We start from the raw sequence: 14,407 nt of genomic DNA on the forward strand, positions 1-14,407 counted from the left end.
TTTGGATAAGCTATTACCAGCAGGAGAGTGAGTTTGGTGGGGGGGGTGAGAAAACCTGGATTTGTGCTGGAAATGGCTCAACTTGATTATCATACACATTGTAAGGAGAGTGGTCACTTTAGATAAGCTATTAGCAGCAGGAGAGTGGGGTGGGGGGAGGTATTTTTTCATGCTTTGTGTGTATATAATAAGATCGTCTACACTTTCCACAGTATGCATCCGATGAAGTGAGCTGTAGCTCACAAAAGCTTATGCTCAAATAAATTGGTTAGTCTCTAAGGTGCCACAAGTACTCCTTTTCTTTTTGCGAATACAGACTAACACAGCTGTTACTCTGAAACAATCATATATGCATCATCATTGCTGACATCTCTTTAAAATGATCATAACTTTCATTTTCTTTTGGCTGATTCGTAATCCTACTTTGGCAGCCTCACATCTGACGTTGGTAGTGGTCTTTTCCATAGCATCATCATCTGTGTCCCACAAAAAGTCATCTGCAAAGTCAAGATCTTAAGTTTTCTTCTACTCCACATAATTCCTACATCTTCCTTTATTGCTGCTTTTAGCATCACATGATCTATCACAATGCAGAAAAGGAGAGGTGATCAAATGCAGCACTGCTGCATTCCAGTAATGGTATCAAACCAGTCAGTCTCTTCACTGTCCTAACACAGCATTTTGAGCTTTCACACAGCATCTTAGCCATTAACACATCTTTCACAGGGACTATAAATACAATTGTCATAAATATAAAGGGAAAGGTAAACACCTTTAAAATCCCTCCTGGCCAGAGGAAAAACTCTTTCACCTGTAAAGGGTTAAGAAGTTAAGATAACCTCGCTGGCACCTGACCAAAATGACCAATGAGGAGACAAGATACTTTCAAAGCTGGAGAGGGGGAGAAACAAAGGTTCTCTCTGTCTGTCTGATGCTTTTGCCGGGAACAGAGAAGGAATGGAGTCTTAGAACTTAGTAAGTAATCTAACTAGATATGCGTTAGATTCTGTTTTGTTTAAATGGCTGATAAAATAAGCTGTGCTGAATGGAATGTATGTTCCTGTTTTTGTCTCTAGAGGGATTCTCTATGTTTTGAATCTGATTACCCTGTAAGGTATTTACCATCCTGATTTTACGGAGGTGATTCTTTTTACTTTTTCTTCTATTAAAATTCTTCGTTTAAGAACCTGATTGCTTTTTCATAGTTCTTAAGATCTAAGGGTTTGGGTCTGTGTTCACCTATGTAAATTGGTGAGGATTTTTATCAAGCCTTCCCCAAGAAAGGGGATGTAGGGTTTGGGGAGGATTTTTGGGGGAAAGACGTTTCCAAACGGGCTCTTTCCCTGTTATATATTTGTTAGATGCTTGGTGGTGGCAGCAAGAAAGTCCAAGGCCAAAAGGTAAAATAGTTTGTACCTTGGGGAAGTTTTAACCTAAGCTGGTAAAAATAAGCTTAGGGGGGTTTTCATGCAGGTCCCCATATCTGTACCCTAGAGTTCAGAATAGGGAAGGAACCTTGACAACAATCTGAAATCTATAATTCAAAACTAATCTTCTCTGATTGAAAGAGGGTAAAGATATGATTTATACATGATCTTTTCAGGCTAAAGCCTGCTGGCTCAGTACACAGTTTTTCTTCTCTAACCAGCTTGATTCTGTTCAATAGTACACTACAGAACACTTTTCTGGGTATGGAAAGTAGTGTTATTCCTCACCAACGGTTGCACACCAGTGGGGTGGGCTTTTTTTTTGGTAATTTACAGATCACAGCTGTCTTCCACTCCTGTGAATAGAAATCTTTCTTGCAAACTATATTACAAAGTGTATGAAAATGTATGTATTTCATGTACTACCTCTTTCAGTTTTAAACATTTCAGCAGTGATCTTATCTTGACCAGGTGCTTTGCTGTTCTTTTAGCTGCTTAATTGTTTCTTCTATTTCTGCTTCTGACATTTCTACCCGTGAAATCTTTAATTGTGCACCTTCTTCTTTGTATCTATCAATTGGAATTGTTGGCTCTGGTTCATTGAGTACTTCATTAAAATCTTCTCACCACTGTTCCTTCTGTTCTGCTTCCATTGCTAACAATCTTCCATCTTTTGTTTTTACAATACCATTGTGACTCTGGAACCATGATGATAATTGCTTACATACCCGAGAATTGCCTGACTCATGCTTTTTCATCTTCTGTCACTTTTTTGTCAAGCCATTCTTTCTGATCCAACTTAATTATTTTTTTCTATGTCTTCCTGTTGCAGCATCATTGACCTATGCTTGCCTCATTTTTAAAGCTTTTCTTTCTTGAATCAACTTTCATGTGCTTGGCTGTATCCTCTCTTCTTTCCTTGATCTTCTTGGTCCGAGTGAAATTTTGGCAGCTTCCCAATAAACATATCTAAAGTGAGCTCTTTGTTATTCTATATAATCATTCATTACTCATAGTTCTTGGAATCCATTTGAGAGCTTGATTTTAAAATCCTCTCTCATTCCGAGGTCAGACAGTTTCTTCACATCAAATACCATCTCTTTTCTTATAGTTTGTTTTTTTTTTAAACTGTTCTGACATGATAGCGGTCACTTTCTGTAACAGCAATTGTAGGCGACTGTGTAACCAGCATTGATCTTCTCCACCATCTGCTGATGGCAATGTGACCCAATTGTTTCTAAGTGATTTCCATCATTTGATTGCCATGTTAGTTTCTTTCTTCCAAGAAGGGAAAAAAGTGTTTTACTCCCTGCGTGCACAGGTTATACATACTACACAATTTAGTAAATCTATCACCTCAATCTGCTCACCCCCCAATTCCACGTTTAACCATGAAATGCTCGTAGCTGAGGTTGTCACTATGAACTTGTGCATTCATAGAATCATAGAATCATAGAATATAAGGGTTGGAAGGGACCCCAGAAGGTCATCTAGTCCAACCCCCTGCTCAAAGCAGGACCAATTCCCAGTTAAATCATCCCAGCCAGGGCTTTGTCAAGCCTGACCTTAAAAACCTCTAAGGAAGGAGATTCTACCACCTCCCTAGGTAACGCATTCCAGTGTTTCACCAGTGTTTCATTCACATCATCCATAAACAGAATGACATCATAAGCATGCGTCTGATTTAGTACTGTCATGCTCTCTGCAGTGGTTCATGACAGTGAGTGCCAACCTTAGGGTACACTGTCTAAAAGCAGGGCAGACACCCAAAACTGATAGCATGTTCTATAACTACATTTCATCAATCCAGTAACAAATGTGAACTCCTGGATCACTGTAACACTCTTACCATGGAGTCACAGACAGTCCCCTGTCAAACACAAGCAAACTACACTTAGTGATAAATGGTCACTTACACCAAAAATCACAAAATATTCAGGTTGCTTCTAGTTCTAAGAGACCAGTCACTTACCAGAGGTCAATCTGTACCTTAAATCTCACACCAAAAACATCACTGGTTGCCAATCCAATCATAAACCAAGGATTTATTAATTAGGAAAAAGAAATGAGAGTTATTTACACGTTAAAACAGGCAACATATAAGCACAAATGTGTTACAGTGTATGGTTCCAAAAAGGTGACAGAGATATAGTAGTCTGTCCACTGAATGTCTTTTAGGGCAAATCCAGGTTGACCCTGGATATCTCCGTTTTTGTTTCTCAGCTCCAGCCCTTGTAAGAGTCCAAAAAGCAAAGAGAACTATTTCTTCTTGTGAGCATCTTTATATGCCCTTCCCCCAGAGTTCAAACCGATTGGACAAGTGCTCCTGGACATAAGTTCTTCCTCGGCAGATAGGGCAATCAACTGAGCTTTTGTCCTAAAATAGCCCATTCAGTTTTGATAGTCCTTTTTGATTACCACTCTTGCTGTCTAGGTTCACAAGTTCAGATCAGGCATTTTTACAATTATAAAGCAAAACCTACATATTATCTTACAGCATGGGGTATAGACATTGCAAGCAAGATTAATGCACGCAGCAACTTACAAGCATTTTATAGAGTCTAAACACTGAACACATCTTTACAAGTCTAACACCTATTTTAAACAATATTAACATACTGGTGAACTGGTCTGGTTTCCACCTATGAATTTGTCAGTGCTCAGCAGACACCTATAGCCTTGGCAACAGCTGGCACATGGTTTACCAGCATCACAAGTACATCTTGCAACTTGCTGTAGAATGCATCCTTTACTTGTTCATCATGGTCATTGGTAGGTACATAACACTGTATGATAGTTATATTAGTATAATTCGTGAGTCAACTGGTTTCCATTCCTGTAGATCTTGTGTTGCCTTTTTGCTGAGGAGTACTCCAACTCCCTCTATATGGGGTATCATCTTGCCTTCCTGAATAGAGTACTCTGATATTATATGAATAGAATTGTCCATCTCATTTAGCTCACTCCAAGAATGCTAATATTGAACTGAGTCATTTCTCAAATTACTTTACTCAGTTTCCCAGTGAGACATAGTTCTCATATTCCAGCACCCCAATTCTAGTTTTAGCTTTAGCTATTAGGATCTTGTTTCAGGTGATGAACTTCCTCAAGGGTTTGGTTAAGCCCCTTCATACCTCCGTTTAAACTCATTTGTTGTTGATGTAATGATTCTGAGAGGCTGAGACAGATTCTTATCAGGGTTTTTTTGAGGGACACACCTGGTAGCTTAAGATGCCTGAAGAAATGGGAAAGTAGGGAGGTTCAGCAAGAATCCACACATGCATAAGGAGAACTACAATTATTTGTAGGTAACCTTCCTGCCTCCATCATGAAATTACCACTGCAGATTCCCACTGAAGAAGATTTGCAAGTAGTACACAGCTGCAGGAGGACTCAACTGAATAAAGACGGAAGTACTATTACCCTGCACAGGCATCTGACCTAGACTGCCAGTCAAAAGGAGGTAATGCTTCATGGAAGTATTAACTGAACTCCACAACAGGCAGCTTATGAATTTCAGAAGCTGATGTGGTCCAAAGAAAAGCTATTGAGACAACTCTTGCTTTAGTGAATCTTCCAAATGTTCACTCCTCAGCCTGGTCATAAGTAGTTAGTAAACAGGCCTTACTTGAGCCTTGGAGCAAAGATTGGGGAAGTCCAAGGGGGAAACAAAGGCAATATTCAGCCTTTAGGACTTTCCAAAAGGCTTAGACCTATCTAAATAGCTCAAGGCTTCTGAAATCCAGACAACAGAGTCCAGCCTTCAGAGGAGGCTGAGAGAATTTAGTAACATACCAAGTTCTCGTTTAAGATGGAAATCTGACAATCGTGATCAAAAACTAGGATAAGGATGGAATATGGCTTTCTTTATGAAAAATCAGTATCGGGAGGATCTGCTATCTGGGGTTGCAATCACCTTCCTGGCAGAAATGACAACCACGAAGAATGTTACTTTTAATGGAAGACAACGCAAAGGACAGAATTCCCAACATGTGAAGAGCCCAATAAGAACCAGATTCAAACCCTAAGATTCCACTAAAATACAAATAGGAGGAAATGTAAGCAAGAATATTTTCAGGAAGTATGTTACAATAGGCTGTGTAAAGAGAAGAACATTGAAAAGGGTCCCGATAGGTCAAATATAAACATGACAGACACCTTCATTGACAAAAGAAAGACCATCATACTTCAATTCCACAAATAATCAAGAATTAGTAAGAACAGGGAAGAAGCAGAAAACACTTTCCTTCTGCTAGCCCAACTAGAAAAATCATTTCAATTTACCTGCATAAGACTTTATACTGGAAGGTTTGCAAGATACTAACATGACTCATCTCACATCTTCTGGTTATTGCAAGTCATTAGGAACTAGGAACCTAAGATTCCTAGGTTCTCAGATACTTCTTGAGGAACATGGCATATGAGACAATTTTACGTCTTACTTGGTACTTAGAGTAAATTTCACCTGATATGAGCATTATCTATAACTTGGAGAGGGGGGCGGGGGGGGGAGGGTCCAGCTATTTACTCTATGCACTTGGGATGGGTTTGCCCATAAACCTATTACATATAAAAAGAAAAACAACATGAAGAAAAACAGTCAGGAGCTATGACTTAATAATAATAAACACACACATTCAGGACCATTTTATTTCTGAAGTGTTCTGTTTTACTGATTTGTCTGCTATTCGCTTAAACTTAAAAATTTTTCTCTACACATTTCTTACTTCACTTCAGAAACACTGTTTTCCCCCTTCCATTTCCTCGGAAACAAGAGTCCATGATTTATTTTTAATGTTCAACCATATTTTCGTACTGTATTATCATCACAGATATCAGTACAGTGCTGGGATTTGGGGTTATTAGTTAATTTGTGCTCCCGCTACTCGTTCGGCAGCAAATGAACAAAAAGCCACCACGGGTACCATATAAATATTGCTTTTTAAACAATCTCTCATGAAACAGTGATTTACGGCCTTAGTCACTTAGTTGTGTCTCTAACAACATACGGAGGGGGTTTCAAAGGCACAAAAGGCCCCACTCCTAATGAAAGTCAATGACAGTTGGACATCTATCTCCCATCGTCTGGCTGTGCTGGAAAGAGAACAGGCAACACTGGATTTGGTTTAATCAAACCAACTTTATTCTTAAATGTCTGGGAGTACTGGGCAGATAAAAGTATACAGTGCAGATAATTCCATAATCATTTCAATACATAGCTAGGGGCTTCTGTCAGCCCTCCCCCTTACCCATCCTGGTCCTCAGAGAACCTGCGGGACCATACCATCCTCGCACTTTGAATGAGGGTTCGGGGGGGGAAGGGGTAAAAGGAGGGCTGGGATGGCTTTCTGCTGAACCAGTCATAGGAGCCCCAAACGCTTCCCCCCATTTCCACTCTTTTAAATAACACGTCCTTTAAATCATTTACCAATCCACTTTATCTAATCACTGTACCCCTTCCCTATGGGGCACTGGACATCTGCCCCATGTTTACACTATGAGTTGGGACATCATAGCCTAACTCCCGTTTCATGTTTGCCCAACTAAGCCCCCTGAACCAGCTCCAGAAAAAGGTGACCCACCCTATTTAACCTTGGCCTATCTGGCGGTGAGGGAAAAATTCCTTCTCAGCCCCAAAGAAAGGAGCAACTAGCGTAGTGCATGCAGCGGTTCCTGACCAAACCCAGTATTTCACTGCTTCCATGGACGGGAGGGTGAGAGTTGCTCTGCCTGGCCCAGGTAAAAAAGGACTTTTCCTGCACTGGCAATATATAGTCCCCAGTCTCTTCCAGTCACCTGCAGGGGGATGGATCAGCATCCCCACACTGACCTGGTCTGCCACTTCAGCAAAAAGTCACTCCCCGGCTCTCCTTAAAGGGGCACACACCTTTTCCAACTAGCCAGACAACGGCCCCCACTGCTAAATGTGCAGTTAGGTCATGTGTGTCTCTGGAAAATTGTGGCTTTACAAAATAGTAAAACTGAATTTTTGGGTATGTTACAATACAAACCATTTAAGACAGAAGTTGTAGGAAATTATTTCAGTGTCATGCCTCAAGTGTTTACATTTCAAAGTAGAAGGAAATAAAAGGTTTATAAACTTTATTAAGATGATGTTTAAAAAAAGTGAACGGTACAGAGTTTAAGTTTGGAAGTTTCTGGTTATCAGGGAATAATGTACAGATTATCAAGTGGTGCGAAGTTCAGCATAAGGAATACATAATCTGCAATATCCCCGATTGGGGGTAAAAGGTTAACGGGTCAAGTACAGACATTGAGATATGAGGCTATGTTGTTTATATAATGGCTATGTTCAGGTGTGCAGTATAATGAGTGGATACGATGATGAGGATGGATTGACCCTCCTAAAAGCACGATTCTTCACTCCTTTGCTACATTTCTATGTTTTTTGCTCTCCAGTTGCATTGCACAACCCTAACATTTAATCACCTACATAAAAGGCAAAACTTCTCATATTTGCTACTCCCTCAGAGTACTACAAAGTGTAATCCACTGCCAGTCTAATGCAAATATGGTATTTATTTACCCTTTTTCATGAAAAACAAATGTTAAAATGACTCATGGCATCTATGTTGTCACATGTATGGCAGGAAAAGTGACAATATGTAAGTTGTGAGAAATTAATTATATATCTTTTTTCCTCAAGACTAAGCTGTCATTTAAAAGTTATACCACTGAAAAAAATCTGTTAAGCTGCTATCACAGATGTACATACTTTTCTCAGGGATTTAACTGTGTGAACATTTAGAAAGCTTGCCATTACTTTATGTAAAAACCTCTTAGAACAGTAAGTGCATTAGAAATGGTGATGGGGATTAAAGAAAACAATCAGTTTAAAGTCTAAACTTTAGACAGGATGAATTACCATTTGAGTGATTTAATAAAGTACTTACCATGCCATTACCATCTCCCAGTCTCCTTTTGTTGTAGGTAAATTCTACAACAAACCATGATCTTGCTATTCTTCTACAAGATTTTTAGCAATGAACTTTGTAAGTAGGATGCTGGGTATCAGTTTAAAAACATCATAGCCTCCATTCTCCAATTTCATTAGACGTAAACAAGAAGAATGAGCTTTAAACACAAGTTTTAATGGTAACAAATGTTAAAAGTTATTACTGAAGCATAATTAAATTAAGGAAGAATCTGGGAGTTTCATATTAGTTTTGTAGATATATGCAAAGTGATTTTGAACAAAAACTCACCTACAACTGCAGGAAATCTATTACGATATTCTTATCATAAACAGAGTGTGGGGAAAGGTAAAATTAATGAACCATATTATATACTAACTGCCATACTTTTTACAATATGCCTCCTTAATTTCAACAAACATTAACAAATTCCAGTTTCTTACCAGATCAATCAGGCTCTCCTGTATCCTGTTTAGTGTAGTGCGCAGTCTGCTACTACTAAGACCCAGTCCTGTTGATTCAAACTGAAAAAAACCCCAATATTCTAAGTAATCATAGGCAAGGACAAAATTTTGAGTTTTAGTTTAGTGACTAACAGAACCAACAAAAAGTTCACGTTTTGTTCAATATAATATACTTACGTATAGTTTCAGCACATAATTGCAACAAAACCAAAATGAAAAGAAGAAACATGCAGAAGATCACTGCACCCAACATTACATTGATGTAAAGAATGAACTGTGCTCAGTTCACAAAGATGACCATATACAATTCAAACTGACAAACGATTATCCACTTTGTCAGGGGGATACTTGCCAGAATATTCTCTTGGATTGTTTTAAAATGACTATATGCTATAGAATGACTGCAGGCATAGGAAACAATGACTTTTTGTTCCCACAGACAAGCAAGAGAGAGACATCACACAATGGCACATCATAGTATGCTGCCTGAGAAATTAATACATCGCAATGTAGAATGATCATGTTTATTTACTTTTCACAAACTACATTATCTTCCATAATCACTTGTTTAATATCAACTTTCAGTTGTATAATTATTTTCTATCAATCTTTATGAAAGTCATTTTTATTACTAAAAGAAAAGGAGTACTTGTGGCACCTTAGAGACTAACCAATTTATTTGAGCATAAGCTTTCGTGAGCTACAGCTCACTTCATCTTTTTGCGAATACAGACTAACACGGCTGCTACTCTGAAACCTATTTTATTACTGAACATTTATTATGATCAAGCTAGGAAATGTGTCATCTTCATGCTCTGCACAGGGCCCATAGTTCTATGGATCAGATCGTCTGCTGGTCTAAGTCAGAATAGCTCTACTAACTTCAATGTAACTGCAATATTTGCTCCAGCTGAGGATCTGGCCCAACATGTTTAGATTAGCATAGCTTAATTTTCACTCCGGAAGAGAAACATATTACCAAACAGAACAGCTCAACCAGATGAAATTACAATGGAGATGGAAAAACTACAAAACATACATTTACATCCAGGGTCCACATGATCTAGAAGTACCAAGATATGGTACTGGTATGTGTTTCACACCAGAAAAATAATTTTCTGAACAATGTTTAGACACTGCTGTCCACTGTGTTGGGTTCAATACTATAAAGCTTTTCCCAGACTGCATCTGGGTCAGAAATGATCAGCAATGTTCAAGTGGTTTCCACAAATCAAAATAATTTTTACACAAATTTTACTCATTTACCACCTACACTGCATTTTAAAGGAGAATTATATAGCAAGAGTGTTCTCACCCTTTATTGCTTCTTCATGGTGAATAGTGGCAGCCCCCATTTAAAAAATAAATAAATAAAATATTTTTCTGCTTGATTTTTACTTTAGAAATATCAAATCTTAGCTTTCTTGATGTTGCTGGAGGATGGAAGAACAAGAGAAACAACATAAATCGAAGGCTAATATTCTTTCTTTGTTTTTGTTAAACATCTGCTTAACTGCCAATCGGGAAAAAATACTTCTTTGAGAGAAACGCCATAGTCCTCCTCTAAGAGAGGACTGAGAAAGCTCTGGCTCCAGATCCAGGGTCCCCCAACAAGAACAGAGCAGTCAAGACTTGATATTATTCACATATCTAAGGTAAAAACAAGCAAGCAGAAAGAAAACAGTTTGTTTTTTCTTTAAAAAAAATTATGCTACCACAAAGAAAAGGAGGCACAAACATGTTTTCCTTTGTTCGCTTATAAAAACTTTGTCCAGCATCAGAATTTCCCTAGTACATACTTAGTATTTTGCTTATCCCTTTTCTTCCAAATTATACTGTAAGCTTCTTGACAAATTAAGAATTTATTGATTGTAGATGTTTTTGAAAAGACTGACAACTTATCAGTTAAAATAGTAAGTACATCAACAAATTCAGACAAATAAAGGTGCGTGCAATTTTAAATAAATCTCTACGAACAAAAATGTTACGATGTATTAAAGTCTCTGCCTTTTTTCCCTTCAAAAGACTATTGGATTTCTATGCAAGGGATGACCAGTTGTAAATCAAAGGGAAAAAATATCCAGAGATCTGTAGAGTGTATATACATACTTCTATAGGGAACATGAGATGAGCAGTCATCAAGGATAGGACCATGGTGAATTCATCAGGTAGAGCATATTATATCAGTATTCAATTGTTTTGCACATGGCCTGCACCTTCATGGGAATTTTTACAAACCATGTATGCCAGACAGTGGATACATTATTTCCACAAATTACTGATGACTTAGTAATTGATAAGCGATGGAAAAAAAGCAGAGTGCCAAGGGACTTATAGTCAAACTTCGCTAATCAGCACTTCGCTAAGCTTACTTGTCTGCACAAAAATGATTGGTTTCTCCCCAACTCTCAGTAATAATTAAATAGCAGATGTTTATTAAGGCTCTAAGATTTCACTAGAACAAATGCTGAAGTCACTCACTGAAGTCAACAGGCTTGAGCAAGACCCAAGCACACAAATTTTATGAAACACATACTACATTTACTGCTATAGTTTACTGCTGTTATACTATCTATATTACTATCAATTAAAACTAATCTATAACTAACAAAATGCATTAACAGTTTATTTTGGGATGTATGCCTGTGTGTGTTCACTTAATCGTTACTTAGTAAAATTCATTAATTCACAAGTCATTACTGAGGTTCTAGTGCATCAGGTTGTGCCATGATTTTACAGAAAGGTGAGGAAAAACCGATTTAATGTGCATGCGGAAAAAGAGAAAAGTGTGAAAAATGGTATTTGAAATGGTATTCTGCCCCTCTCAGTGGATAATGCCAGGTGCTCAGCACATGAGATAACTTTCCCATAATATAGATATATAATTAAATAATAATAGAAACACTCTGAGTTATGAAAATCACAAATGACTGGACATAATGTATCTAGAGTCAGCACACTGTTCGGAGAGTTTAAACACCAGTTTCTCTCTGACTAATTTACTGCATGTGCATTTTGCCTTCCTAGTCATTCAGATATGTGCTCTAACAAACATGAAGTGTCGAAACAAGATTCACAATGAATTTAGACCACTCAAAGCAGTCACATTATCAGCATACTTCTAATAAGAACCACAGTGGCATGTGTTTTAACAAGAATGACAGTTACTAGTCTAAATCACATACCACTACCCATCTCTACTCCTTAAAGAATTGTAAAAAAAAAAAAAAAAGTACATGAGGTTTAGGACATCATGGCAGCATTACAAGAGGGTTTTTTAAATTTATAGGCCCTTTGTAAGCAGTATGTTTCCAAGGAAAAAGTTTATCAAACAACAATTAGGCACACTACAGTAACAACACAATTTTACCCATCTGCTATAATGTTTACCTGCCTAGCACTGTACTGTTCCCTGCTAGATGTGGGAAGTGAAGAACTCTGTACAGGCTTTAAAACACAAAACAGGAGGTGCAAAAAGTACATGTAACACAATAAAAGAATATCAGAACAGTTGATTAAGCCAAAGGAATTCAATTACCTTTAAAAAATATTTACCGCCCATCCTCCATACACAAACAAATACCAAATATACTTCTCCAACCAAAGAGAACAAGCTGTTGAGAATGTGTGACTCCATCAACTATTTGCCAGCATATAACGATTTAGAGCCCTGAAATTGTTCATGGAATTATTGTTTTCATTTTTAAAAAAAATATAGGTTTCATACATGCTGTTCTATGACAATCTGTGAAGAGTTGATGTAGCTCTTTACAGACATTGTGGATGCGTATTTACTTCTTAAACTAAAAGACACTTAAATTATACATCAAATGTGAACAGAAATGGATTTCATTATTAGACTACGTTAGCTACAGGAGCACAAGATCTGAAAAGCAACACATAGCTCTGAGTTAGCCATTTTCACAGCTTGCCTCTCTCCCCCCACCCACCCCATGCATACCATGTTGTCCCCACTCCCCTTTAATCTTTATGTCGCTTCCTTTTGCCATGCATGACCGCGTGCCTTTTTCTGTGCAAACTTCTATATCTGGAACAGTCTCACCCTTTCTCTGCACCCAGCTTCCTCCCTCTCCTCCTCCAGACAGAGAAATATAAAATGATCAACACTCCTCGTGATGATAATACTTTTAAGGCCATTTCTCTTTTTAGTTGTTCTTACTAGCCTGTTCTCATTCATGCATCCAACCCCAGTCTATTACTGCTGCCCCTTCTGATAGATCATACACTCAGTCTTCTTGATGTAGAAGTCTTTTCTGTACAGTACCACATACACTAATGTGCTCTAAAGGAATAATAATTTCTACCTACCGTGTCATTTCGGCCAAAAAACGTATACACTGCATACAGATAGTAATCAAACAGCTGGGACATGAAGTGAATCACATCAAATGCAATTGGTTTCAAAATGTTCATCATCTGCATGTATTTCCCTTGAAGATAAAATACAAAAGTTCAGTTTTCCTAGCAGAAGTGGTATACAGACATTGGAATGCTTGGTTAATTCAAAACTAGCTTTTGCAAATCTACATATTTTTTAACCTTGAGTTTTAAGACATCAATCTAGTGAGATTTCAGGGACATGGAAGTTTAAAAAGAGGCTAGATATGACAACTGATATAAACTAAGCGCCATAGAATTTTCTGAAAACTAGATGTTTAAGGGTTTCAGGTTTTTTGCATAGTATGCTAGCCGTTTACATTATATACATTTGACCACACAATATCAGGCAAACTTATTTTTTAATTTCTGAAAATCACTTGAAGTCACAGGCTCCAGGTATATGATATACAGTTTTTAAAAATGCTACAGAAATCATATTGACCAATGCATAGAATACATAAAACAAAAATCAACACTCATTCTGCCCTTCTTTATTTCTCACATTAGTCCACACCCCATGACATGGCTGCAGAGCAGCCTGAGCTCAACCCCAGAACATGTGCTATATCAACAGATAGCCTATCCCCCCGCAGGGCTTGGGGGAAGGATGCCACTATATTCAGAGGGCAGAGAGTCTAGGGATGAGGGACAGAACTGAAACTCTTAATTTGGAGAGGAGTGGTGGATGGAGACAGCAGTGAGAAATGTCTGATGATAGACCATAAAAAGATGTCCCTTGAAGACACCAGGCCTGCCCTGCTCCCACTAACCACACCACAGGTGGTAGCAAGCCACTAAGTTTCTTCCCCAACAAGATAACTATCACAGATAGGGAAAGCTTCTAAAGCAAGCAGGTGTTAGGAGAGGATGAAGGGCTCTGGGGCCTTGTAGAAGTATCTTCATGGATTCAAATGATCACCCCCCTGTACTTCTGGATGTTTAATCAAATCCTGGACCCAGAGCCCTGCATCAGGATGTTTATATTAAAAATATTCTACAAGCCACCAGAATACCTACAGCCCTCTAAGCTAGCTCCAGTATCTCAGCTTTATTTTGAGAATTATTGCTAGAAAATGTTCCAGTATTGGCAATGATGCTTAATATACCACTAAAAATAGAACATTTTTACTGGAAGGAGACTTTTCAAATGATAAAACTATGGTAACTCGGGTTACATGCC

General features: G+C 38.1%; 1 protein-coding gene across 6 annotated transcripts in view; it reads right to left on the reverse strand.

The window, feature by feature from the left end:
* VPS50 (VPS50 subunit of EARP/GARPII complex) overlaps nucleotides 1-14,407 on the reverse strand; it is a 198,629-nt gene that overhangs the window by 42,527 nt on the left and 141,695 nt on the right. For 4 of the 6 annotated variants that reach the window (XM_048838154.2, XM_048838152.2, XM_048838158.2 and 1 more), the window contains 3 exons: nucleotides 13,156-13,277; nucleotides 12,217-12,273; nucleotides 8,806-8,886 (listed from right to left, as the gene is read on the reverse strand). In XM_048838154.2, the coding sequence (XP_048694111.1) occupies nucleotides 8,806-8,886; nucleotides 12,217-12,273; nucleotides 13,156-13,277 (260 nt within the window). The remainder of the gene's footprint in view (nucleotides 1-8,805; nucleotides 8,887-12,216; nucleotides 12,274-13,155; nucleotides 13,278-14,407) is intronic. The other 2 variants (XM_048838153.2, XM_048838156.2) reach the window with 2 other exon arrangements.

This window comes from Caretta caretta, chromosome 2 (assembly GCF_965140235.1).
Source record: "Caretta caretta isolate rCarCar2 chromosome 2, rCarCar1.hap1, whole genome shotgun sequence".
Taxonomy (NCBI): Eukaryota; Metazoa; Chordata; order Testudines; family Cheloniidae; genus Caretta; species Caretta caretta.